This window comes from Barbus barbus (assembly GCF_936440315.1).
Source record: "Barbus barbus genome assembly, chromosome: 1".
NCBI classification, from domain to species: Eukaryota; Metazoa; Chordata; class Actinopteri; order Cypriniformes; family Cyprinidae; genus Barbus; species Barbus barbus.
This window is the reverse complement of record NC_136729.1, coordinates 27939300-27967101: the sequence shown is the minus strand read 5'-3', so window position 1 is coordinate 27967101 and position 27802 is coordinate 27939300. Positions and strand designations below refer to the sequence as shown.

Sequence of the window (27802 nt, the reverse complement as noted above, 5' to 3'; positions counted from 1 at the left end):
AGACATTCCCCAGTCTTGTTCCCCCACTGCAGTCTGCTGCATTGTACAGCAGCACCCACTTGTTATACTGAAACCTCTTTCACCCCTGTGAAGAAGGAAAAATGATTTCCCCTGTTCTACCACATCCTGATTGAGTTAAGCCTTTGAACAGACATTTGTATTCATGGCCATGTTCCATGTTACTCAAAACAACACGTGTCTGATGCCCAGCCCCACAGTACAAATTTACAAAGTCAATGACTCTTGGGACATTGTTGGAATGGTGACCTGCCAGTCAGATCTCTACTACTGCACAAAATGGCTGAAATCAGGCCTTGAACATAACTGTTGCAGCCGTCTACAGTATGCTACTCCTATAGTAATTAAGAGCCAACACTGCACATGCTGAGCACATGCATTTAGAACAAAATGGGTCTGCTCTATTCAGGAGATTGCATCATACATTTATTTGAAATACTCTTTTAATTATTACTCGTTTAAGTGAACAAAGAACATATGCATCTATTCAGCACAACATTCACAAAAATGCAAAAAAGAAAGAACCATTTTTAAGGTTTAACAGAGTGTTTTATTTTCTAAGCCAAGCCATTAAGTTAAAATGAACATTCCCCACTGATTCTCCCAACATGAAAAGTTCAAAATGCTTCATCCTCAAATCTCCGTATTACATGGTGACAGAAATGTGGTCTAAATTAGATTATATACTATTAAATGCTGATCCAATAAACCATTTCAGTATGGAGCAGTCTCACACACAAAAGATGATTCTGTTCATTCAATTCATTTTTACTATTGTAACTGTCCAGCAATAATTAAAAATTCTGCTCATGTCTAATCATCATTTCTCTGGCTTACATATTCAACCAGGCCTGTAAGCTCACTCTTTGCAATGACAGCAGGACATCGCCCACAAAGACTTCAAAGACCAGCCGCTCTCTTTCTCTCTCGCTCTCTCATTCGTTCCCTCCCATTTCCCTTTAGGCTTTTACCCTCACTGTTTCATTCTTCGTTTATCACACTCTTAGCTCTTGGGTGGTTGTATTTCTTTTTGGTTAACCAGAAATTCCTTTGCCTGAGAGAACACAACAGGCATTTTTCACATTTATTTTCAGAAAGCCTGTGTTGTCAGACGATTGTTTCATTTGTTTGTTTGCATCAATATGGGATTCACATTTAAGGTTTGTTTCTCAGATTAAGTCGACAGCTCAGCCGACTCACTGTGGCACTTCTACCATGTCGCCAATCGGAGCTGGAGCCTGAAAGTCAGCAGCCAAACTCAAGTCCTTTTTCAGTTCACAGTCACTTAGCTCTTGAGGGGGTTCTTTGTCCTTCACACCATTTGCACATGCCTCAACCGGGGACTCAAGGACATCAGCAGGGGCTACGTCTGGTGCCTGCTCATGGCATTCCCCGTTTACCTCAGAGGGAGACAAGACAGATTCCTCTGCTGAACCAGCACTCTCGTAGTCTCCATTATTCAGCTTCAGATCTGTGACAGTCGAGGCAGGTTCCTCGAGGCAGAGCTCATTGGTTGACGTTGATTCTAAGATGACGATTGCGGGAATGGACTCCTGTGCACTCTTTTGTTCTGCCACAGGTTCGGATTGTGTTGGCTCTGGGGATGGCTCAGGATTTGCTTGTGTTAGTGTAACCTCAGGGGGTGCAGCAGTTTCAGATTCAGGCTCTGTGACTGGTGTGGGTTCCTCTGGGGAAGGCACAGCCACTTCGACCTCTGCTGCACTCAATGCTTCGGAAACAGGTTCAGGCACTGGGGCAGACTCTGCGACTGGCTCTGGAGCTGCTGCCTCAGTAACAGTCTCTGGTTCTGGCGTGACATTGATGATTTCTGTAATTTCAGTGGACAATTGACTGGTATTTGCAACCTCCTCAACCACTTTCTCTACCACATCCTCTGTGACAGGTTCCACTGGTGAGGCTTCAAGTTTAGGCGATGATACAGGCTCTTCTACCACAGGTGCAGGTTCCTCGAGTGCAGCTGCAGAATCCTTAGCCTCTGGGGCAATTGCATGTTCCTCAGTTACAACTGCTGATTTCTCAGATAGTGTTACAGGTTCCTCTCTTACTGGTGTCTCTGGTGCAGCGGCTGGTTCTTCTGTTGCAGCTATAGGTTTTTCTGCCACTGGTGCCTCTGGTGCAGCTGCTGATTCCTGAGGTGCAGCTTCAGGTTCCTTTGTCACTGGTTCCTCAAGTTCAGCTGCAGGTTCCTTTGTCACTGGTTCCTCGGGTTCAGCTGCAGGTTCCTTTGTCACTGTTTCCTCAGGTTGAGCTGCAGGTTCCTTTGTCACTGGCTTCTCAGGCGCAGCTGCAGGTTCCTTTGTCATTGGTTCCTCAGGTGCAGCTGAAGGGTCCTCTGCTGCTGATGCTTCTGGTGCATCTGCAGGTTCCTTTGTCATTGGTTCCTCAGGTGCAGCTGAAGGGTCCTCTGCTGCTGATGCTTCTGGTGCATCTGCAGGTTCCTTGGGTGCAGATACCTCTGGTGCCGCTGCTGGTGTTTCTACTGTAGCTGCTGGTACCTCTTGTGTTGCAGCTGGTGACTCTACTGCTGTTGCCTCTGATGCAGATACTGGTACCTCTGCTGCTTGTGACTCTGGTACAGCTGCTGGTTTCTCTGGAGCACTTTCTGGTTCATTAGATGCAGCAGTAGATCCCTCTGTTGTAGCCACTGGTTTTTCTGGAGCATCATCATCCTTCTTCACCTCTGCTTGTGCTGCTGATGGAGAGGTGGGCTTCTCAGCTGGTGCTTCAGACTTCACCAATGGCGCTGCTGCATTTACCGCAGCAGCCTCCTGCGGTGTAGCCTCCGACTCAGTCACAGGGGTCTCTGCCTTTTTCTCAGCTGGTTCAACTGCTGCCACAGCACTCTCCTCTTTCTTCTCTTTAGGGTCACTGACATCATATCCCTTCTTCCGTTTGCTTAGCTTGCCTCCCATTATGTTCTGTGGGAACAGAAGAGCATCTTATGTAAGCTACAAACATCACTGCATTTCAATATATTTACATTTATGCTTTTGTCAGATGCTTTTATCCAAAGCAATATCCATTGCATTCCTTCATTATACATTTTTTTTATCAGTTCATAAATTCCCAGGGAATCAAACCCATGGCTTTGTCATTGCTAGTGCCATACTCTATTGTTTGAGCTATGACTGTGCAAAAAGTTGATCTAATACTCCATTGGAAAACATCCAATATTCTTACCACCTCAGTATGGATATGAAACTGTAAAATGTAAAACTGCTCACATAGCCCACCCTTTTTCTCAATTTAAAGGGCATTCACTCGATCATTTCAACCAAATGCAATCTCTGCCAAGGACTTTGAATGCAGTCCAACTTTGCTATGGAGGTGGACGTGGCTTAAGGACAAACGGTGACTGGATGGGAACGTCACTTAGTTTTTATAAATTCGTAAAGATATCATTCAAGAACCCAGTCTTACAGTGTGAAGGCAGCAGGCACTGATTGTATATAATGGGGTAGAAGGATTTGGAAGTGAAACTTTTAACTTCTGAATCCTCAGAAAACTAGACAAAATCAACAAAAACTAGTCAACAGGTATAGTTATGTCAAGTATTGTATTATGTCTGCATTTATTAAATTTTTTATTCTATCAATCTGTGTACAGTTTCACTAAAATAAATAAAAAAGTCATATAAAGTCATTAATTTCTCTTAAAATTTTTTCATGGCTGGTTCTGGTTGGTAAAGCAGCTTGGTTTGGGGATGTGTAAAGATAAGTTTCAGGGGTAAGACTAACATGCTAACATGAACTGAATCACATCTGTCAATGCTAATGATGTTACTTAAATTGTTCTTTTTAAACTCCAATGAAAGGTTTTATTATACAACACTTTTCCTTTTAGAAAAAAAAACAATCTTGTAAATGGCAAGGAACCTAATTTGTTCATTGGAATTGGTTTCAAATACATATGGAATTATGGATGTGTGACGTAGATTAAATGTTTTTTTCTTGCCACTGATATGACACCATTTGCGACCTTTCAAAGACCTGCAGTTGTTGCAGCTCAATTGGATAATATCCTTTAAGCTGCAGCATGGTGGGGTTACAATAGGAGCTGTCCATAGTGCTGCACTGGGGCAAACAAAGACCGGATACGCAGTCATGCCCCAGTCCAACCTGCAGATGAGTCCAACTGCTGAGATGTGCTGCCTATGTCAGCGTTCACTAAAGACAGTTTTTATTACAGCCTCTCACAGCGCTCTGTGCCAGTACACTTCACAGCCTCCATTTTTCCTGCAAATCTTGCTTGAAGAAGTTACTCATTAATATGATGATGTAAAGAAATTTTCTTAATGATGGTCTGAAAGTTATGTCCTTGAAGACCGGAATAGCCAGAGCCAATATGGCAAACCAAGTAGCCTGTAGCCATGTCTGGCTGTAGGTTACAATAAATAAGATGCATAAGATAATAAAAATGTTGCGGAATGTGGTGGAAATATTTCATAAAAACACAAATGTTATTTTGCATTTTAATATATTTACACATTTCCAGTGTACAAGCACACATGATTTAATATATTTTCAAAGACACATAGCCCTACCCCAACACCACCACCCAAACTCCCCCACCCCTTTCCTCATATCGACCAGCTCCTTACGTTTTAATAAGAATTTTTATAAGCGCAAATCAATGCTTCCTATTTCCTTAAATCAATGCTTTCAATAGAAAAGCACCAGTAAAGGGAAATCGAAATACAAAAGGGGTTAAATCTTTAACTGAGTAAGAGCTAGCCTACCTGTAACCCACTGCTTCATTTTGAAATATAAAATAAAATAAGGAAACAGAAGCTTTTATATATGACTTATTCTATACTTTTACTCATATTTTAACCTCCCAGTAGCTACATATCTTATAGGACACAAGTCACAACTTCCCATGATAATATTAATCTTATAAAGATTATAAATGTGACATTTTTAGATTGTCATTCAGACATATCTAGGAAATAAAAAAAAATTCACGTTCAGTTATTGAGTAACAGAGATATGGGATGCTTTTGTTGTACCTTTCCTTTTTTAGTTTCTATGAGTGACATATGAAAATTAGTCCTACTAGAACAAAGAATGGCTCGTGCTGTCTGCGCTCAACTATATCTCCAGCCCCAATAAAACGCTTTTGTCTGGTAAGTGATTTTTACCCATTAATCAAAGATCACTACTAACATTTTACTGACCTGCTTCTCTGCTTCTGTGAAAATCCGTGCGTAAGAGTGCGTTGAATGTACTTTCCTTTCTCCTGTAGTAGTGAATGTGATTCAGTTTGAGCCAGTCCTACTCTCTCCCTGAGGTCCAATCTGCGACTGGGCGTTTTTTCTCTTTTCACCCCTCCTGTTAAACCCACGGTTTGTGAGACATCTGTCGTTATCACAGCCTCTCCTGCCCACTGCCCACAATCCATATACCCTCCCTCTCCTCCTCCCTTCCCTTCCCCCTCACGTTGGGTGCATATTTTACTAGATTAGATGGGCTTTATAATGGGTTTTGGGAATAATACCCCCTTTTCTTTCACTTTTTGAAGTGATCTCTATAGCAACCGTATTCCTTTTGACTTGATGTTGGTGGATTTGCCTTTTTTTCCACCTGCCTGATTGGTTTTCGCATGCATTTCTCTTTATGTGTGTGTGTGTGTGTGTGTGTAAGGACAGGGGTTACAGCAATTCTCCACCCCCATGGCTGAAGGAGAGGAGAATGAAGTGAATTGTAAGCAGGCCCTTTGAATTCAGTTGCACAGTATTGTTTTAACAGTGTAAAGTGTCCACGCACCAATCCAGTCTTAAGCAGATATTCTGTTGAAGGAAGAACAACTCAATGTAATCATGACTTAAACACAAAGTGAAAGATATTTCATTCATCTGTTCTTATCTTGACAACACTGAATGACTCGGATTCTTTGCGTGTCTGCAAACCACCAGAATAATGTTTCTGAATCATATATGTGCCGCAGGTCAAGATAGATGCGAGTCATGAGGTCATTCCTAATATTACATTCCACTTAAAGTGGTCTGACACATGGCACCCTTGTGTAATTTGCCTACTTGGTGTTAATAGTACAAGTAGAGGTGCGATGAGATTTTACTAGGCTCATTTCTTGAGCTCTAGAAATATGTATAAATAATGCAAAATACACTCCACAAACTCTTCTTTTTCACCTTTTATAATAGGCTTTCGATTCAAGAAGTACTCACTGTACTAAATGATAGTGCTCTAATATGATAACTTTGTATCTTATGTGCCCTCCAGCCATTGAATATGTTGAATTTGTCTTTATAAAGACAGGTATTCACTATTAAACTGTTGGGTTACTTTTGGCCTATACTATTAAATCAGACACAGAAATCAGAATATTTTAAATAGGTAAATACAACAAGTAGTTAAAATAGACAGTTTTAACATTAACTTTTAAAGAGCAATCAAGTACATTCGACATCATTGTTATGCAAAAATAAATAAATAAATGAATTAGATATGCTGTTGCGCAAGTGTACAAGAAAGGATGGTCCCATAAAAAACTCACCCTGGGGCAAAACAGACCAGCTGTGTGGATAATTATAAGTCAATCCTTATGTAGACATGCCAATTACATTAATATTTTCTTTTTTTTCATCACAGGCTCATGATTAAATCACACTGAGGGAAGGAATGAACCTGCGTGCCCTTTCATCACTGCTAGACACATGGAATGTGATGAAACATGGTCGTGAGAAACTAGTTTCCTCTCCTTAGTTCTGCATGTTTTACAGCACAGCTTGCATTTTTTGTTGTACTAAATGTCAAGATTAGAAATCAAACAACCTAACTCAGGACTTTACTGTCAGATCATTGAAATAGGAGAGCTTGTGGTCTCATGTGAAAAATGTAAATACATGTTTTATTTCTTGACAGTTTTAATGATCTACATTCATGTCTAAAAATTGTGCGTAATGTTTAGATTTCGGTCGCACAGCTGGCATGTTGGTAATTTGTTAAAATGCCCAGCTATTCTGGGCAGAGAGTTCAAGGTTACTGAGTTCTCAGACTCTGTGTGCTGAAAGGTTTATGATCTGTGAGCTTTATGCCCTAGAGAATGTTTAGCAAGCATATCATATGCGTTTAATCATACGTCTCGTGTCAATAAAACAACAACAAAAACGTTTGCTCAGGATGCAGCTTTCTTTGAGGGAGGAAAGAAGAGAGCAGCCTCTAGTGTTTGAAGAATGATGCAACAGCTCTTTGCATTTTAGACGAAGCCTGTGAATAAGAGGATAAGAATATTTATGAGAAACAGAAAGACAAGAGTAACATTTAAAAATAATGAGTCTCTATGAAAGCTAGATAAAAAAAATAATCAGAATCAGAATGAGCTTTTATTGCCAAGTATGCTTGCGCATACAAGGAATTTGTTTTAGTGTCATAAGCTTCCAGTTCACAGAGACAACAACGACACACAGACAATAAGAATGAGAATAAAAAAAATACACATATATAAATATAAATAAACAAAAAATTAAAAATAATTGAAACATAAATGATTGTATATACAGCAGTGCAATAAATGATAGAATGGGACATAATAGAAGGAGAAGCAGGGATGTACAAGGATGGAGGTGGTAGCAAATAAATATAAGGTTATTGCACATTGTTATTGCATAATGGGGGAGGGGGCATTTAATTGTTCATAAATTGGATTGCCTGGGGGAAGAAACTGTTCTTGTGCCTGGTTGTCCTGGTAATTGTGGCTCTGTAGCGCCGGCCAGATGACAAAATTCAAAAAGGGGATGGCTTGGATGTGAGGGATCCGGAGTGATTTTCTGAGCCCTTTTCCTCACTCTGGATGTATACAGTTCTTGGAGGGTGGGCAGGGGGGCACCGATAATCCGTTCAGCACTCCGAACCGTTCTTTGTAGTCTTCTGATCCCTGATTTTGTAGCTGAGCCAAACTAGACAGTTATTGATGTGCACAGCACAGACTCAATGATGGCTGATTAGAACTGTTTCAGCAGCTCCTGTGGCAGGTTAAACTTCCTCAGCTGGCGAAGGAAGTACAACCTTTTTTGGGCTTTTTTTTATAATGGAGTTGATGTGAGTGTCCCAATTCAATGAGATGATGGATCCCAGGAACTTTAATGTCTCCACTGCAGTTACAGTGCTGTCTATGATGGTGAGTGGAGGGAGTGCAGGGGGGTTTCTCCTGAAGTCCATGATCATCTCCCCTGTTTTTAGCGTGTTGAGCTCCAGGTTGTTTTGACTGCACCAGACAGCCAGCTCTTTAACCTCCTGTCTGTAGTCAGACTCGTCACCGTCCAGGATGAGGCCAATGAGTGTGGTGTCATCTGCGAACTTCAGGACCTTGACAGAGGGGTCTTTAGACGTGCTATCTTTGGTGTACAGAGAGAAGAGCAGTGGGGAGAGAACACAGCCCTGAGGAGCACCAGTGTTGGTGGAGCGGCTGTTTGACATGAATTTCCCAAGTCTCACTAGTTGCTGCCTATCTGTCAGAAAGCTAGTGGTCCACTGACAGATAGAGCTAGGGACAGAGAGCTGGGTTAGTTTGGTCTGGAGGAGTGTAGGGATGATGGTATTGAAGGCCGAACTAAAGTCCACAAACAGGATCCTCACATAAGTCCCTGATTTGTCCAGGTGTTGCAGGATGCAATGCAGTCCCATGTTGACTGCATCATCCACGGATCTGTTTGCTCGGTAAGTAAACTGCAGGGGCTCCAGTAAGGGTCCAGTGATGTCCTTCAAATAAGCCAGAACAAGTTTTTCAAATGACTTCATGACGACAGACGTTAGAGCCACGGGTCTGTAGTCATTAAGTCCTGTTATCTTGGGTTTCTTTGGAACAGGGATGACGGTGGAGCGTTTGAAGCAGGATGGGACTTCACACAACTCCAGTAATCTGTTGAAGATCTGTGTGAAGATGGAGGCCAGCTGGTCAGCACAGGTTTTCAAGCAGGCTGGTGTCACACCATCTGGGCCTGGTGCCTTCCTTCTCTTGTTCCTCCTGAAGACCTGGCGCACATCTTCTTCACTGATCTGAAGTACAGGAGTGGGGGAGAGAGGGGTTGCAGGAGGTGTTAACGGTTGTGAAGAGAGATGGTCAGGACGGGTGTGGGGGGTTTCAAATCTACAATAAAACTCATTCAGATCCTCAGCAAGTTGTTGATTCACCTCAGTTCTGGGGGATGGTAAATAAACTTGATGATCTGAGTTTAAAATATGTTTAACTGCAGTGATAAGAGGAGCTAAATTCAGGTTATTACAGTTATAAGAATAGTTCACATAACTGAAAATGTGCTCACCCTCAGGCCATCCGAGATGTAGATGATTTTGTTTTTTTTTCATTAGAATAGATTTAAAATTCAGCATTACGTCACTTGCTCACAAGACGTCACAGAAGCAATTGTTTTAACTTGAAAACATCTTAAAAATGGACTAGTTTCTAACGAACTAGCAGATTTTTGCTTCACATGATGTTAATAGATGGACTGGAGTTATGTAGGATACTTGTGGATTATTGTGATGTTTTACAAGCTGTTTGGACACTCACTTTGACGGCACCCATTCGCTGCAGAGGATCCATTGGTGAGCAAGCGATTCAATGCTAAATTTCTCCAAATCTGTTCTGATGCTGAAACAAACTCATCTGCTGTACATCTTGGATGGCCTGAGGGTAAATGTTGAGCAAATATACATTTTTGGGTAACCTGTTCCTTTAACTAAAACGTCAAGGTGTACGTGAAGATAAAGGCATGATTCAATTATTAATTAAACTTCCATGGGCCACGTACACACTTCAAGTTTCAGGAGTGACAACCGCATTTAAATGCGGGAGTGAATTAAATTATCGGTCCATGTGTGTACAGAACAGCACTCACTCCAGTATTTGTAACCATAGCAACATACTGTCATCTTGCAGAGTGAGTAAAAGTTTAGCCGTTTGTTATGTTTGCCATTTTTTGACTAAAGACTCTTTTTGTCTGTCGATTTTAACTAAACTACCGCTGATAGACATGCTGTGTGTTGTTTATGCTCGGGAGGCTGCTTTAGAGAGCGCTGTCTTGCAATGTTGCCATGTCCTCATATTTACAAGTACTTCCAGGCATGTTGTTTGGTCTTATCTCATAAAGATAGGCACTTTATGAAGTTAATAAAGTGGTCTGTCACGGATATGAGATATATGATTTTTTTGGTGTTGTAAAACAAAGCATTTGGGTGTTTTTGTGGGGTTTTTTTGTGCTTGTCCTTGTTTGTTGTCGTTTTTTTCTATGAAGATCTGGAAACACTGACACTTTACAGCAGGGCTCATGAGCGCAGCTAGCCCCGTGCTAAGTTAAGACTTCTACTAAAAGAGTCTTTAGTCAAAAAATGGCACACATAACAAACGGCTAAACTTTTTCTCACTCTGCAAGATGACAGTATGTTGCTACTGGAGTGAGTGCTGTTCTGTACCCACATGGACCGATAATTTACAGGATTCACTCCCGCATTTAAATGCGGTTGTCACTCCTGAAACTTGCAGTGTGTATGTGGCCCACCTGTATTTTTCGGGAGTTAATCACTCCCGTATTTTAGTTAATTATGTGTGTACACAACGCAATTAAAGAGTAAAAGGTGAACTGACAACTGAATTTAGCTGCAGTGTGTACGTGGCCCATGTTTTCGACAGAGGTCACCTCTTTTTCACTCCTCGTGTCAGTAAAAGAACGTGTTTTAAGACAGCAGGGTGTTCATGGCTAAAGAATAAAAGGAAGAAGGTTACGTTACAGGCCTCTATATATGAGTCAAGGTTTTGACATGATAATTCTCTCAGGAGACCCCCAGTCTTACCCCTCCGCTCCTGCCAGTAAAGCAGTTTCAGTTTGCCCGGCCATATGGAGCAGCCTGAGGGAATAGCCTCTAGACATAATTGTGGCAGTGCCTCAGCTGTCATGCCTCCTCCACAACACTGTATTTGAGTAGGTGGACCACATCTCCTTCATTATCTCAGCACCTATAAGCACACATCCACTTTTTATTCTCTATTTACCTTCTTTATTTTAGTTAGTCCTTGATTATATTTTATATTATATATTTAATATTTATATAGCCTGTTTTAATCAGGTCACGACATCAAGGTTGAATCATTTCTATATATGGTGTGATGCGCACCTTTTATATACATTCATCTACTAATGGTATTTTGTTTAGTCCTGAGACACTTAAAAAGAAACAAGATGACAAAAACTATTTTACAATTAAATTTACAACTCTTTTAGAACTAAATAGATTCATGTGATGACCCAAAAAATATATGCTATTTTTAAAAAATACAATGCCCTTTTTTCCAAGTGTTTACAAAGTTACCAGCAGATGTCGTCACTGCACTTTCTGATAAAGACCTTTTCTCTTCTTCTCACTAGCAAACTTAACCTGGATTAACCTTCCTGAGTAACTATTAAAACTCAGCTCTTGTTCTCCATTATGTTTTATTTTAATGAAAAAAAAATATTATTCTAAAAAAATATATATTATTCTTTTTTTCCCCCATGGCTTGTTTAGGATTAATGCTAAGCATTTTATAAATGCATAGATTTACAAACTTAAAATGCATTTCATAAAAAAAAAATTGAAATTAATTTCATTTAATAATACAGATTTGTAATAATTCAGATTAAAACAGATTTTTTGTTTTTTAAATGAAATTTGAACATTTTATTTCATTGTGTTCGTGGTACTAAAAACTATTTGTCATTTATAGCGTAGTACATTGAAGACTGGCAAAAAAAAAAAAAAGGACTTGAAGATGAGTTGAGAGTTCACCACACATATATTATGCATATATTCCACAGACAGATTCCTGAAGGTTCACCTGAAGCAGATCTCCCTGCAGCCACATGTTGACCAGAGCAAAGCAGCCAGTCACATGCGCGCGGCAAAGTCTGAAATGACATCATTCAAGCCAACGCGGATAGTGGTGCCTATTCAAATGCCTGATCATAATTACACACAGCTGGGCGAAAACGGTCATATGATTTCATGTCTCCTCCATGGTATTTTAGACAAACAAACTAATATATATGAGTTCTGAGGAACTATTCCCGCTCTTTCACGGGATTTTGTTAAGTTGTCTTTCTGTGTGATAATTTAAGACTCGTACTACGATAAAGGCGTTGTTCATGAAATGTGGTCACGCTGTCTCTGCTTTGAAACTTTTATTATACATTCTGTCATGTGCCTAATTAATATTCATGACCCAACCTAGCGTCTGCGCTAACTGGGAGCACCACACAGTACGTATTTAATATTCATAAGACAGGCCTTCGCCGTAGTAGGACAGGTCCTCAGTGTGCGCCTCCCTTTGTGCCTCTCTCCACTCAAGATGGCTCCCGTTTTAGAGAAGAAGCTACTGGGCGCAGCCGGGACAGGCGACACTATGGAAAACAGCAACGAGGATGATGAAGGACAAAACCTTTGGTACGCCCGCACCCTCAAAGTGTCCAGGGGTGCAGCGGAGTTTGCAGGGAGTTAGTTTATTTGACAGTTGAAGTAGTGCTTTGTCACCAGCCGGGTGCTGCCCAGTTCAGACGCCGGTCCCGGATGAGTCCTAAACACTTCGCATAAACTTGTAGCAAAGTCTGAGTCAGGCTAGATCAGACCTTTACAACGAGCGAAATAATAATGAAAGTCCTCGGAGGCGTTAGGATGCTCGTGTCATGCTAACTGGTGTGACTAGCATTTAAAACTCTACGGTTTATGTTGAGTTCAAGTCGTTTCTGAAGAAGCTTTGCTTCTCTTATTTTCTATATGTTCAAATGGTGATTTTTCTTTTTTATTATGATAACGTTAAGTGTCAGGAAAGTGACTCCTGATGTCTGTTTCTGATGGGATGTAACGGTTGACTGGTGAGAGGTTCCTTGTGGTAACGGCCTTTTCCGGATGTTTTGGTAGCATCATAGTAACGTTACATAGTTAAGTTACAGTTATCTGCCGTCAGGACTAACCATCAAACTACTAGTTACCGTATTAAACCATGCTTGTGAGTGTTATGAAGGCGAATTCATTTGTTGTTTTGTTCTTCAGGTCTTCGATCCTCAGTGAAGTTTCCACTCGCTCCAGCTCTAAATTGCCTTCTGGGAAAAATATACTGCTTTTTGGTATTTGCCCTTTTTTCAATTTGATTTTTAATCCCAATTCATGCCTTATTAAAAGTTTTGCTTACAAATGTTGACAAACACATCACTCATTCAAGTGAAACAACCTTTAAATACAGATTAGGAAGCTGATATTGAAGGTTATTTAACAAAATAATGAAAATTCTGTCATTTAATCACCTTCATATTGTTCCAAACACACATGGTTTTTTTCTTCTGCGGAAACAAATATGAAGAATGCTGGTAAACAAACTGTTTTGGTTACCTTTTACTTGTATTGTATGGACAAAAATTATTTTCTGAGGTGTTCTGCTTAAGAAAGAAAGTCGTACATGTTTGGGATGTTTTGAGGGTGAGATCACAGAATTTTCATTTTTGGGTAAACTATCCTTTTAAATTTGTCCCAGTCATAAACTGAGATAATTTTCTTTATCTAAACACTTATGTCATGTTTATTAAAAGTGATGTGATTTCTGCTGATGTTTTAGGGGAGGATGGTTCAGGAAAGACAACACTCGTGTCAAAACTTCAAGGAGCCGAGCACAATAAGAAAGGTAGAGGGCTGGAATACTTGTACCTGAATGTCCAGGATGAAGACCGAGATGGTGAGTGTTTATACTGGGTAAAAGTAGGTGATAAAAGATCAAAAGGATTTGTGAACTAGGTCTCTCGTGATGATAACGCTTGTTGGTTTCCATAGCTGTGATTAACCATTTAACTGCCTGTTGTTTTTTTAAGTCATTTATTTACACTGAATATGAAATGTATGATGCTTTGTAAACAAAATTCTATGAAAAATTACATGATAAATAATTGTTTTAAATAGGTTTTTTTTATTCTCTTTTAGTCTGTGGAAAATGCAGTTTATTCCGTTTTTTTAATTTACAATTCACAAATCTTCCAGATTTGACTCGCTGCAGCGTGTGGATCCTGGATGGAGACCTGTACCACAAAGGCTTGCTGAAGTTTGCAGTGACTGCAGAGTTGCTAAAGGACAGTCTAGCGGTGTTCGTGGTGGACATGTCACGGCCGTGGACCATCATGGAGTCATTGCAGAAGTGGATGAGTGTGCTGCGTGAACACGTGGACAAATTGAAGATCGCACCTGAGGAAATCAAAGAGATGGAGCAGAGTAGTAAGTGCTGTTTGTATTTTTACTATTAGGATGTAGTAGACCAACATCTTGGTCTTAACTTGCACGGGATGTTCAAATTCAAGTGTGATTGTGGGTGATAGCATGTACATGAAGTCTGTCTTACTGCTAGACATCTTATTTGACTTTCTTGTGCATACCATATCAACCCATGTCAGGCAAATGGGAACATGGATGTTGATATGACTCGCTATTTTTTTTGTCAGTCAGTTTTCTAATATTGCTTTCTGCAGTGAGAATTGTTCCTTCTTTGGTTGGTTTTGATCATATGTTAAATGTTGAGATTCAGTAGCAAACCGTGACACTGCTACATTTACATATTGACTTCGGGAGAAGCATTAGCAGCAGAGTAGATTAAATAACAGATTTTGATGCAGTAGTAAATACACAAATTAATTCCTTGGAACACATCAGTTGCGGAAATGGAGGTTTTTGGTTGTTGTTTTTTTTTTTTTTATATATAGTGCAGACTGATAATGTTTCAGTGCCTAAACGACAACATTTTCCATTGTGAATTCAGTATAGGGGATGCTAGTTAGAAAGCCATGTGAATTAATCTTGATCTAAAGTGGGGATCTTGAGGTATTCTTCTTTTATTAAAGTAGTTTTATGTTGTTATTGAGTCCTAATCCACTTTTATTATGAAAGTTACTTGGACCGGCTGCACTGGATGATGATTTATTGACAGTCTGGATATGAGGCACTCTTTGTGCTTTGAATTTGCATGATACATGTTATTAGACTCTTGCTGTTACCACTTCTCTAGTGTTAGTTACAGTGTTTTCATGTTTTCAAAAATCCTTGTAGTTAGATGATACAGAATGGTTCAAAAGTTTGGGGATGGCAAGACTTTCTTTTTTTAATGCTTTAGAAATCATCCTCATGTTCATCAAAGCTGCATTTGTTTGATCAAAAATACAGTAAAAACTGAAATATTGCAATATGAAGTAACTGTTTCTATTTTAATATATTGTAAAATGTCACTTATTTCTGTGGTGGCAAAACGTAACATTTCTTGTCAATGTTGAAAACATCTTAATATTTTTGTGTAAACGATAATACACTTTTTTTATATATATATATAAAACTGTTGTAAAACTTTTGCTTTTGGTCCATTTAAAGTTTCCTTGCTTAATAATAATTTAAATAAATTAAACTTCTGAACACAAGTGTTCAGGTATTGAAGTTAATATTTAGATTTAAGTTTAAAACTCAGTTATTATAAATTATTATTATTAAAGTTATTATAAATGATTTGTTGAAAAATAATGTTAATGTTATGACAAATGATTCGATGACTTCAGACGTTTTACTGTGTGAAGAAGACATAAAGCTGCTCCAGTAGCGTTTGTGAAGTCTGAATGTTTCTGCACTGTGATGTGAGAGGCAGAGTGCTCAAACATGAAGTGAGAGGCTATTTCTGAGGATGACTGTATCTGCGTGTGCCCTATAAACGGGGCTGTGAGAGCAGAATGGGGAAGTGGCTTGGCAATGGTATTGTTTTTTTAGCTTGTGTATGAAATATTGAGACCAGTGGTTTTACAGCACATCTGAACGGTTACCTGAATTGCTAGCTTTGTATGTCATATGTGACCATCTTATTGTATGGCATTCATCCTTCAATTCCATTTTTTTCATTCATAATATTATTAAAGATCTATGTTTCCGTTATTTAAATAAATTGCAATTTAAAATAATTTTTAACAGAAAATTGTTTTACGTTGTAGTAATATTTCATACTATTACTGTTCTTAGTGTATAAATAAATGCATTTTTTTTTCCAAGATCACATGTTGGATGTGTTGAATTGGTATCCAAACACACTAAACCTCAAGCCGCCCATAGCTTTGTAAAACTGACCCGCCCTGTACAAGAGCCGTTGCTTCCTTAAGCACAGCTGAGATCAACATTGGAAACACAAGCAGGCAGCCTCCTCTCACTCTTTACATCTGACTGCACTCAGTGATGTCAGCATATGGCAAGCCGGCTTAGCATTTAATCTATAAACCGTACTAGTATCTATTTTCATGTTACTAGTGCTTATTTTTTAGATACTAGTATCTTTTCCATTAAGTACTAGAACTTATTCATTAGCTACTAGTGCTTATTCATTAGCTACTAGTGCTTATTCATTAGCTACTAGTACTTATTCATTAGCTACTAGTGCTTATTCTTTAGGTACTAGTGCTTATTCATTAGGTACTAGTACTTATTCATTAGCTACTAGTACTTATTCATTAGCTACTAGTGCTTATTCATTAGCTACTAGTGCTTATTCATTAGGTACTAGTACTTATTCATTAGCTACTAGTGCTTATTAATTAGGTACTAGTACTTATTCATTAGCTACTAGTGCTTATTCATTAGACCTTAACTTTTGCTATTTAACCAGAGTGAAGGAGACGAGTGCGGTCACGTGTGGTGCTTGTCCACGCGCCTTTGGAGAGAAGTGAAAGTGACAGCTCGGCTAGTATCGGTGTATCGATACTTCGGGAAATTAATATTGGTACCGTTCAGATATTTCAGTATCGATATTTATCGAAATATCGATATTTTTGACAACACTAGTGCAAGTTATGAGGTAGATGGGGAGAGACTAGCTCAGTGCAAATGACTGTACATACAATTTAGGTTGCAAGGAAATATAAACAGAAGGTGCATTATAAAGAGAGGTATGTAAGTAGCATATGTTTATATATGGCCAATGACCTTCACGGCATCCGGAGGTAGAAATGTGCAAGGGAATGTGCAAATATCAGAAATGTGCAAAAAAGCAGGAAATAAAAGAACATTGTGAGTGAGGAGTGCAGACAGGTTGTTGAACAGTGCAGTGTTTGTGGTAAATGTCTTTGATGGAGGGTAGCACGACACCAGTGGTGTATTGGGCAGTTTTCACCACCCGCTGGAGGGCTTTCTGGTCCAAAACAGTGCAGTTGCCATACCACACTGCGATGCAGTTTGTGAGTATGCTTTCAACAGTGCAATGGTAAAAGTTCAGCAGGATGTGGGGGGACAGGTGAGCTTCCCTTAATTTCCTAAGGAAGTAAAGGCGCTGTCGTGCCTTTTTGATCAGGGTGGAGGTATTGAGGGTCCAGGAGAGATCCTCAGAGAGATGGACACCAAGGAACTTGAAGCTCGCCATGCGCTCCACTTCGGCCCCATCATTGTAGATGGGAGTGTGTGTGTGGTCCTTCTTAGTCCGCCGGTGGTCTACAATCAGCTCTTTGGTCTTCTGGGTGTTGAGTGCAAGGTTGTTGTTGGCACACCGCATTGCTAGATGCTGGACCTCATCCCTGTAGGCCGTCTCATCGTTGTCGCTGATCAGGCCTACCACCGTGGTGTCATCTGCAAACTTGATTATGGAGTTAGAGCCATATACAGGTATGCAGTCGTGGCTGAAAAGCGAGAGGAGGATTGGGCTCAGCACACAGCCCTGTGGTACCCCAGTGTTTAGGGTGAGGACGGAGGAGGTATGGTTATTGATCCTAACAGACTGTGGTCTGTTGGTGAGAAAGTCCAGGTTCCAGTTACAGTGGTAACACTGGTGCTACAGACACTGAATGTTTTTAACATTAATGTTCTGTACAGGGCACATAAAATCCGAACCTTATGGTTTTCAGACAAACATTTTCTTTATTTGGAAAAAAAGGCCAAACATTATTAATAAAAATTAAAAAAACTGGTTTTCTGTATGTGTAGGGCTGCACGATTTGGTCAACAAATTAGTTTTTATATACCAATAAATAAAAACATTAAACAAAATAAGGAATATTACTTTTGTAATAACACTATTTCACTATAATATACAAAACTGAGTATTTAAGTATAAATATAATAATAAATATAGCTGCAAGAAAAGGGAAAAACAATTACTTCTCTACACTGAAGAAAAACGTAAGGATATGTTTACCTCAAAGTTCTTAATTATTTTAGCTATTTTTACTCGTTATTTTGTGAGCAATAACTAATACTCAATTCATGTAATTTCTTCTCATTTATACTCTTCGCCAGAGGGCGCCCTCACGCAGAAACTCCACTAGTGAGACTCACTTCCAGGAAATATGGACAAAAGACATTCAGCATTCGCTGTTTATGTAGCCTAGTAGCTAACATGCAGATAGATGTTTTAATGATGAAGCATAAAGAAAATAAACAATGATTGCGACAATATATGGTTGTATCTGTGTTCTTCAAGCCATCTCGGGTATTTTTATAAGAATAAAGTGTTTAAACATACGACAGCCTTTATCACTGTATATAATATAAAGTGGCATGATTTCTGCTTCATTCTGTTTAATGAAACCATGTCAGATCACAAAAGGAACTTATTTCAAACGCTCGATGATGTTATGATGTGAATTTGGAGTAAAAACATGTCAATATACTTTTGTTGGACAACAGGTTTGTAATCTTTTCTTTGTGTTTTTATGGTAACCAATTAGCAAGGTAGGCTAACATACAAAGCCAGTTAGCCCTACTTAACAATCAAATTAATTCAGCGTATGAATGTATTGTATTACCATGTGGACTCTGATTGGACGGTTGAGAGGTACTCATGTTTATGTAATGACTTGTTTGAATTAAGATATCTCCAAATACATTCTTACTAGTTCTTTATGAGGTTGAAGATATCTCCAAATGAACAGGTACTAGTAGTTATTCTGTTTTAGATATCATCTTTTGATTTCTGACTAGTAATTATTGCAATAGTGACTAGTATCTATTTAAATATTACTAGTAAGCATTCATTAGATACTAGTACTTATGTTTTAGATACTGGTACTTATTCATTAGATACTAGTACCTATTTAATAGATACTAGTAGTTATTCATTAGGTACTAGTACTTATTTATTAGACACTAGTATCTTTTGTGATTACTACTAGTAACAATTCTTATCTTACTAGTCAGATCTGCTTTTTTACTCGTCTTATGTTATGACTAGTCCAAATGGCTACAGTAGAGTTCAATGAAAAAATGTACTAGTAAGATAAAAATTCTTACTAGTAACATTTTGAATAAGTACTAGTATCTAATAAATGTGTACTAGTACCTAATGAATAAGTACTAGTACCTAATGAATAAGTACTAGTACCTAATGAATAAGTACTAGTACCTAATGAATGTTGTCTAGTACCTAATGAATGTTGTCTAGTACCTAATGAATGTTGTCTAGTACCTAATGAATGTTGTCTAGTACCTAATGAATGTGTACTAGTACCTAATGAATGTGTACTAGTACCTAATGAATGTGTACTAGTACCTAATGAATAACTACTAGTACCTAATGAATAACTACTAGTACCTAATGAATAACCACTAATACCTAATGAATAACTACTAGTACATAAAAATTAAGTACTAGTCACTAGTGGAATACTTACTAGTCAAAACTGAATAGTTGATATCTCAATGACGGATCCCCATAGAAGTCAATGGCAAAAATTTAAAAATTGTTACTAGTACTTATTTCAATAGTGACTAGTAACTATTATATTTTTACTAGTATCTAATGAATAAGTACTAGTATCTAATGAATAAGTACTAGTATCTAATGAATAAGTACTAGTATCTAATGAATAAGTACTAGTATCTAATGAATAAGTACTAGTATCTAATAAATAAATACTAGTATCTAATAAATAAGTACTAGTATCTAATAAATAAGTACTAGTATTTAATCAATAAGTACTAGTACCTAATAAATAAGTACTAGTATCTAATGAATACGTACTAGTACCTAATAAATAAGCACTAGTATCTAATGAAAACGTACTAGTATCTACTGATTAAGTACTAGTATCTAATGAATAAGTACTAGTATCTTTACAAAAGACACTAGTAGCTAAAGAATAAGCACTAGTAGCTAATGAATAAGTACTAGTACTTAATGGAAAATATACTAGTATCTAAAAAATAAGTACTAGTAGCATGAAAATAGATACTAGTACGGCTTATAGATTAAATGCTAAGATGGCTTGCCATAGTCAGCACTTTATGTACCTCTATTACAAGACGTTGCATCATGGTCTGCTCAGTTAGACCTTCCTGACATTCGACTCGTTGCTCTAAACATGGAATGAGCACAGCTGAAACATAACATCTCACAGCTCTTAGTCAGCCAACACACTAACTGAATGTTTATTTTAAGTGTAGAGATGACTGGATGTACTTTGGAAATCCTTTTTAGTATTGTTCAAAGGCAAAATGTGGCCAGGTATCTGCTTTTTACAAAAACAGCACTTTTTAATTGGTATTAACTTTTTTTTTTTTTTTTTGGCATCATGATTTTTAGATGCACTTGGCACTCTGATAGCTTCATACCTGATGCATACTGGACGTGTGTATTCTGTTGATTGTCCCCACCCTTGTTTGTGGAAGCTGGTCAAAGTCGACAGTAGAAAGTGATTGTAAACTGGTTCTTCATTTGATTGAGGTTATTACAGTACAGTGTTTCCCACACATAGACGAATCTGTGGCGGTGCGCCACAGATTAAATTCCGACCGCCACAGATTCAACACCGAAAAAAAAAAAAAAATCAATACCGACCGTCACATATTGCGTTTCGTTATTCTTTTGTACGCTATTTAAAACACGCAGCGAATTCGTTCAACTGCATTTCCTTTCCCTGCTCTCTCTTCATCTCTCTGTCACTCACGCGTCTCCCTCACACACACACACACACACACACACACACACACGCACACACACAGCCCCTCCCCTCCATGCACACCACATCTGTCTGGATCATCTGTGGAGAGAAGACGGCTGGCGAAAGGTTGGTATCTCGTGAACACTTTTAACACACAATCACAGATTAAAAAGTGCTATAAAATATTTTATATTCTGAATACAACAGTTTCAGTGTGTTGATGTTACTGTAAGTCCCGACCCTTAGCAAACGCGATTGTGCCTTCTTTAGAAAGTTAACTAGTCGCAAGTTTGCGGTAAAATGTAGGCTAGCCTAGTTGGGTTGTCGAGGTCAAAACACTATATGTAGCAGCTGTGAATCAAATAAACGTATTATAAATTATGTCGTTTCTTTACTCTTACACCGAATGTTTGCTGCTTCAATCCAGATGAGTATTGAAAAGTATTTTCCGCGACTCAAAAAGGCACGTGTTGAGGATGAGGACCATCCTGAACCGGAGGTATCAGTCTGAAACAGAGCTTAGTCTGACCAGTGTAATTAGTTATGTTATTGTTTACAATATTTTCAGGCTTCAACTAGTGCTGCTCAAGCAGAAAGACAAGGTCAGGGAGAGAAAGAAATAGATTTGTTAGGCATTGAAGAAAGAGGAGGAGAGAATTAATGTAATAAAGTTCTGTGTAACCAATTATTAACAGTTTTTTTTAATTATTAACCTTTAGGAATTAGGAAATCCCTTTAGGGGATCCAATCGTATCTCCTATCCAATCGTTCTTTTCATCTGCAACCCCCCCCCCCGGACAAACATCTAACCCCCCCCCCGGGCTGACCAGCACACATTGCCTACGGTAGAGCCCTGCACGGGCCTAAAATTTAGGCCCTAGCCTAAACGCTCAGGCCGTAGCCCGGCCCACGTCCGACAGCTTATCAGAATTACCGACCCGAGCCTGTCTTTTTTTTTCCCCTTCTAAAACAGTTTATACAAAACTGAACTATATTAACAGCCGAAACAGTAGTGTGTAATGGCAAAATTATTATATTTTGTTTTGTTTTTTATTAATTTAATTTAGAAAAACGTTTGGAGCATTTTTGTTTGTTAAATAGCCTATACGTTTTTGTTTTTTTAAAGTAACGACCAAGCGGCCAGCGGCATGAGCTGATCATAGCCTATGTTTGATCAATTTAGCCTTCTCATATCATCTCGACTTGCCTAAAATAAAATCTATAGATATACTAAAACAGTTCAAGTATATAACAATGTTTAAACGTTAAACCTGCGCTATAATAATAATGTGCGCAGCCTAAGTTTGTGCGGAGAGTGGAAGCTAAAGCGTGCTCTGCAGGACATGGAGGCACCAGTGCAAACACTTCAGTGGGAATTAATTAAAATAATACTAATTTTACAATTATTATTAGTAATACATAATTTGGACCTGTAAAGGGTCTACTTGTATTTGTGTGCACTCACAATACCAACAAAATGTAGTTATTTTATAAAACAAAGAAAACAAACATGATGCGCTTTCTGCCGTCTCGTCTTGAACAGGAGTGCTTCACAAAAATGAACCGAAGCGGAGCGAATACATGCCTCACAGACATGATAAATATATCTATAGAAAGCTTTAAATTATTACTTACGAAATAAAAAAATCAAAAACAAAAACTCATATTATAATCTTAATCATAATCAATAAAGATGCATTTCTCTCTAAAGGCGCGTCTAATGAGGAGACGGCGAGTCAGGATCAGCAACTTCATCCTTGCGACACAGACTCAGAACATTAGTTTATTAGTAAATAATTCAAATATCTCCTTACTATTTCCCGCAGACACATTCATGGTTATGTTTGCTGGGGTTTTGCAGCAAGCTTTAGCCTATTGTGTGCATTTGAACGCAGAACTATTCCGCTGCGCTGAAGTCACCTGCTGCTGCTGCTGCTGCGGGACACTAAACACCATCGAGCTGCTCTCAGTCGCGGCAGCATGGTCTCGTGTTTCTTCCACCAGCGCGGCAATTTTTCATAACTAATCGATAGATGTCTACAATATAAAAATAACGAGAAACCCAAAACAGGCCCGAGGCCCGGCCCGCATCTGAACTATGACGTGGAAATTGGCCCGAAGCCCGGCCCTACAGGCATAAAAAAGTCGGGGCCCATCGGGCCCGAGCCGAAATGCAGGGCTCTACCCTACAGAATTAAAACTCTTTAGTGACCTGGGGGAAGCCGCCACTGCACGTGCAATTACTGTTGACTCTGTCACACACAGAACGCGTCATTCTGTACGTGCATTCTCAGTTTAAATGCAGCGATCCAAAACAGTGAATCTAATCACCACGTGCTTGAGTTATTAAAGTTGATTAGATTTATTAATGTTTTGAAAAGCGTGGAAGAGAGCTTGCGCTGTTCCTCAGGAGCATATCTGTGTATTCGCTCCTAGATGGAACAGAGCACGGACATGTAAAGTCATCTTTTAGCTGAATGTATGCGCCTAAACGGTCTAATACACACACAAAAAAAAAGTGTCAAAATGAGGCGCTTAGTGATTATTCACATAAACACTCGTCGGTTATATAAATGAATGTAAACAGATGAGAATGAAAACACGTGTGTAACAGTAAATTGTATCCGTGCGGCTCTTTAATCAAACAACAAAAGACAAGAGAAAATCACTCACTGCTCTTCACAGAAGGTTTTTTTGTAGCTTTAATAAGAAACAAAGGAATTTAAATTCTTACAGTCAAGACTATGCTGTTTTATTTTACATTTGATTACTCAATTTCTACAGTAGGCTGTTAACTGAATATTTAGACTTGCATTCAAATTTTCTTTTGCTTATATGGCTCACTAATAATCGTGTTAAATAATCGTGATTACAATATTGACCAAAATAATCGTGATTATGATTTTTGTCATAATCGAGCAGTCCTAATTTAAAGCCATTATCGGCCGATTCCGATACTGGTCCAATAATATTGTGCATCCCTATCAAAAAGCATTCGTTACACAGTTGTTTATTGGTTTTCTGGAAATGCACCAGATTATCTTGATCTCCGGCTCTTGTGGAAACATGCATCACTCCACATCACAGGGTGTGGGTAATTGAGTGTGATTTATAACCAGTTAAAAGAGGGATTCATGAGTAATTACTTTTGTTTCTGATTATACTCTACTATTCAAAAATTTTGAGTTGGATTCTGTTTTGAGAAAAGTTTTGAGAATATTTATTTTAAATAAATATTTTTTTGCTGACTAAGGCTGCATTTATTTGATCAAAAATCCAGTAAAAACTAACATTTTTACAAATTTAAAGGTTTTTATTTTAAAGGGGTAATCAGATGCAAAATTCACTTCAAGTTGTTTGAACATAAATGTGTGTTGGAAGTGTGTGTACACATCCATCCTATAATGATAAAAATCCACCCAGTGTTTTTTTTTTTTAAATCCCTATTTTAAAATCCCCTTTCTCAAATCAGGCTGTTCTGAGAGCCCTGTCAGAATGATGTAGTTCTGTACAGACCGCTCCCACGAGAGTTGATTGACAAGTCCGTCTTACCTTAGACCCGCCCTGAGTGAGCTCTCATCAGTCCGTCATTGTGTCGACTCCAGTGCAGGGGAAGACAAGATGTCTCCGATTAAATGATTGAGGTGCTTTGTTGTTGGATGTAATAATGAATATAGCAGTCGTTATTTACTCCCGACATCTGAGCCGCTGAAGACGCAGAGGATTAATGTTACTTTCGCTTTGAAGTGAATGCGCCGATCCCCAATCAGCCTAAATGCGTCTGTTCGCGTGAATCGTTTGTGATCCAGCTTCACCTACAGGAGAAGTGAGTATAAGGGTTTTTTATTAATCTTTGCAAATCACCTTTCCTAATAATGTGCTAGTTAGCCAGTTTCTGTAGTTTACGGCTGTAGTTTACAGTACTGCTAGTCACCCCATGGAAGAGTGGGGCAGGGTCAGCGGAGTCATTAGCATTTAAAGCAACATGGTCTATAATGGCTAAAAACAGAGCTGATTTTAACTGGTTTAAAAAGGTGTTTTTTACACTACCATTGAGAAATTTTAACCAAAGTATGTTATAGACTTTTTTAATTAAGACCCTAAATAATCATATCAACTTGTGCAAAATGGGCATCCGATGACCCCTTTAATGGAATTTTGAAATGTAATTTTCTCCTCTGATAGTAAAGCTAAATTATTGAAGCAGCCAGTACTCCAGTCTTCAGTCTCAGTTTAATGTGTCCTTGCGGAGTATTTCTTTAAAAAAAAAAGAACATCACTGACCTCTAACTTTTTAACATTAATGTATTTTGTATTAATGTATAAATCTACTTTTAAGATAGTTGTGGTCTGTTATTCCAGCAGCCCTGGAGCTGTTGTTCTTTTAATAGTACGTTGAAGGAAGTTGTGCAGCTTGCCTGGTTTCTGGTCATCTGGAGCTGCATTCTTAAGGTTCCTGAGGAAGTTTCTCCCCCTTTCCCTCCCTCAGCACCTCCTGAATATACCACCAATTAAAGGCCATTCCAACCACCCACTTCCGCGTATCACCATCATGCCCAACTCCAAATACTCCTGTGTATTAGCCCAGCAGTGAATAGCATTGTTTTTGGTTGCATTTGCATGTTCTGTAGTGCTGTGAGAGGATGAGGGCTTGTACAGGGATCAGACAGGGTCTTAAGAATGTGCTATCAGCTCTGTTCACATCTGAGCTGCTCTTCCACAGGCCTCAGCTGCTCAGGTGTGTCCAGAACAAGTCATGATTTCAGGCGGGTTAAGTTACACAACAGATAATAAACTGTTGGGTTAAAATCATGCTACAAATTCTTGTTTATGCTAAGATTTATTTATTGTTTTTGTAATGAGAATCTTTTTTTCCTGCTTTGTTTTTGGTACAAACTGTCTGTCTTATGTAATCTGACTTGAATGTCCTAATTCTGTGGATGTTCTTTATACTTGTATGGATTTTTGTTGGTGAAGGCTATTTATGTCTTAAAGTGATAGTTGAAATTTGTTAATTTATTCAATCTCATGTTGTTCACGTCAAATGTATGTGTGTTTTTATATATGCATATGTGTTTGTGTGTGTGTGATATATATCATACGTACACGCACACGTACACAGTTTGCCACTCAAAAGTTTGGCTCATTAAGGTTTATGTTTTTTAAGGGAGTTTCTTCTGCTCATCAAGGCTGTATCTGTTTGATCAAAAATACAGAATAAAACCTAGTTTGTGAAATATTATTGCAATTTAAAATAACAGTTTTCTATTGTAATATACTTTAAAATATAATTTATTTATGGGATCAAAGCTGAATTTTCAGCATCATTGCTCCAGTCTTCAGTGTCACATGATCCTTCAGGAATCATTCTAATATGCTGATTTATAATCAATGTTGGAAACCGTTGTGCTGCTTCATATTTTTTTTGGGGACCTCTGTAGGGCTGTAATCAACCAAAGAAAATCTTGGTCGACTGAAGTCCTGAAACTTTCGACTAAAAATGGACTAAAAATGACGTTGTGGAAAAAAAAAAAACGTACGTTACATTAATTAGATACGCACTGTGCTCAGTACTTGGTAGCCTTGTTGTCTGCCTAAATTAATTATAAATAAACATAAAAAACTAATAGGCTATTTGCAGTATGTTAAATAGTTTTTGACCTAATTATTTTGCACTGAAATTAGTCTGACACACGAGTCTGTCGTCTCTGACAGCGGTGCATCACGTGCACCTGCACAATATCATAGCCTGTGATTTCTGAAAACAGTACTATGTTGTCAACTAGTGATATCACACGAACTTTTGAGGAATGTGCAACATAATTTAGAAAATTATTTTTGTCATATGTTATAAGTATAACTGTCAGACACTATCATTTCAGCCGCTCTGCGCAGCTCGCACAGAGCGAGGCTGAACATAAGAGCTCAGCTTCGCGGCTGAGACACGAATAGACTTAAAGCTTTTACTCTTAATAAACACAAAAGGCGCGTCCACTTTAATAAAAAAAGAATATTTATTAAACAAACAAGAGCAGAAACCAAATAAAGTGCATAACTGAAAAATAAAGCATCTTAGGCTCAAAACTAACACAAACAGTGGGCACAGCGCAATTGCGCATTCCAAATAAAAAATACAAAAAATAAAAAAAGTGCCCAAATCCAATAAATAATACTAGAAATAAAATTGCAGTTTGCACAATAATAAAAGGGAACCATAAAAGTAAAGTAGGCTACTACAACATGTTAATCATCCAAATTTTAAACGAAACCAAATAAAGTGAATACAACAACAAGGTAGCTGCACTCAGAACAAATGCAAAAATAAATACATCAAATGCCCAAATCCACAAGTATTTAAAATTAATAAATGTGCAAAATTATAAAATGTTATTAATGTCCAAAACGAAATAAAGTGCAAAAAATAAATAAAGCATAGGCTCAAAACTAAAACAAACAGTGTGCACAGCGCAATTGCGCGTTAGGCTACAACAAATAAAAATATATTGCCCAAATCCAATAATACTTTAAATAAATGTGCAAAATTATAACATTTGATTAATGTCCAAAACGAAATAATGTAAAAACAATTAAATAAACAAATGGCTACATACTCACAGAGAGTACAATCAGTCTCCATTTCACACTTTTTTGTGTTGTGTGCGAGAAACACAAGCATATCCACGTTCTTTGGAAGGAGACAGCTTCTTGCTTTATTGACAATAAATCCTGCCTTGGAGAAAATGCGTTCAGAAGGCGTGGATGTTGCAGGGATACAGAGCAGTCGCTTTGCAACTCGGGCCAGGTTCGGGTATCTGTCTTGGTTTTTTTTTCCACCACCCCAAT

At 38.4% G+C, this 27802-nt stretch overlaps 2 protein-coding genes across 3 annotated transcripts in view; one reads left to right on the top strand and one right to left on the bottom strand.

Annotated features, from left to right (window-relative positions):
• Positions 1 to 430: 430 nt before the first annotated feature.
• On the bottom strand, positions 431 to 5380 carry LOC306865167 (uncharacterized protein). Its single transcript, XM_079409609.1, has 2 exons — positions 5216 to 5380; positions 431 to 2957 (listed from the first exon to the last, which is right to left on the bottom strand). Exon 2 carries the CDS (start codon positions 2949 to 2951, stop codon positions 1215 to 1217), a length of 1737 nt encoding a protein of 578 aa, XP_079265735.1. The 5' UTR covers positions 2952 to 2957; positions 5216 to 5380; the 3' UTR covers positions 431 to 1214.
• A 6920-nt stretch (positions 5381 to 12300) lies between these two features.
• Positions 12301 to 27802, top strand: part of LOC306886392 (cytoplasmic dynein 1 light intermediate chain 2-like) — a 34209-nt gene continuing 18707 nt past the window's right edge. For both annotated transcript variants that reach the window (XM_079443457.1, XM_079443456.1), the window contains exons 1-4: positions 12301 to 12476; positions 13083 to 13156; positions 13642 to 13758; positions 14058 to 14288. In XM_079443457.1, the coding sequence (XP_079299583.1) occupies positions 12382 to 12476; positions 13083 to 13156; positions 13642 to 13758; positions 14058 to 14288 (517 nt within the window). In that variant the 5' untranslated portion in view covers positions 12301 to 12381. The remainder of the gene's footprint in view (positions 12477 to 13082; positions 13157 to 13641; positions 13759 to 14057; positions 14289 to 27802) is intronic.

Excerpts from the sequence above, each read along its gene's own strand:
- LOC306865167 (XM_079409609.1), bottom strand. The coding sequence starts at position 2,951 with ATGGGAGGCAAGCTAAGCAAACGGAAGAAGGGATATGATGTCAGTGAC.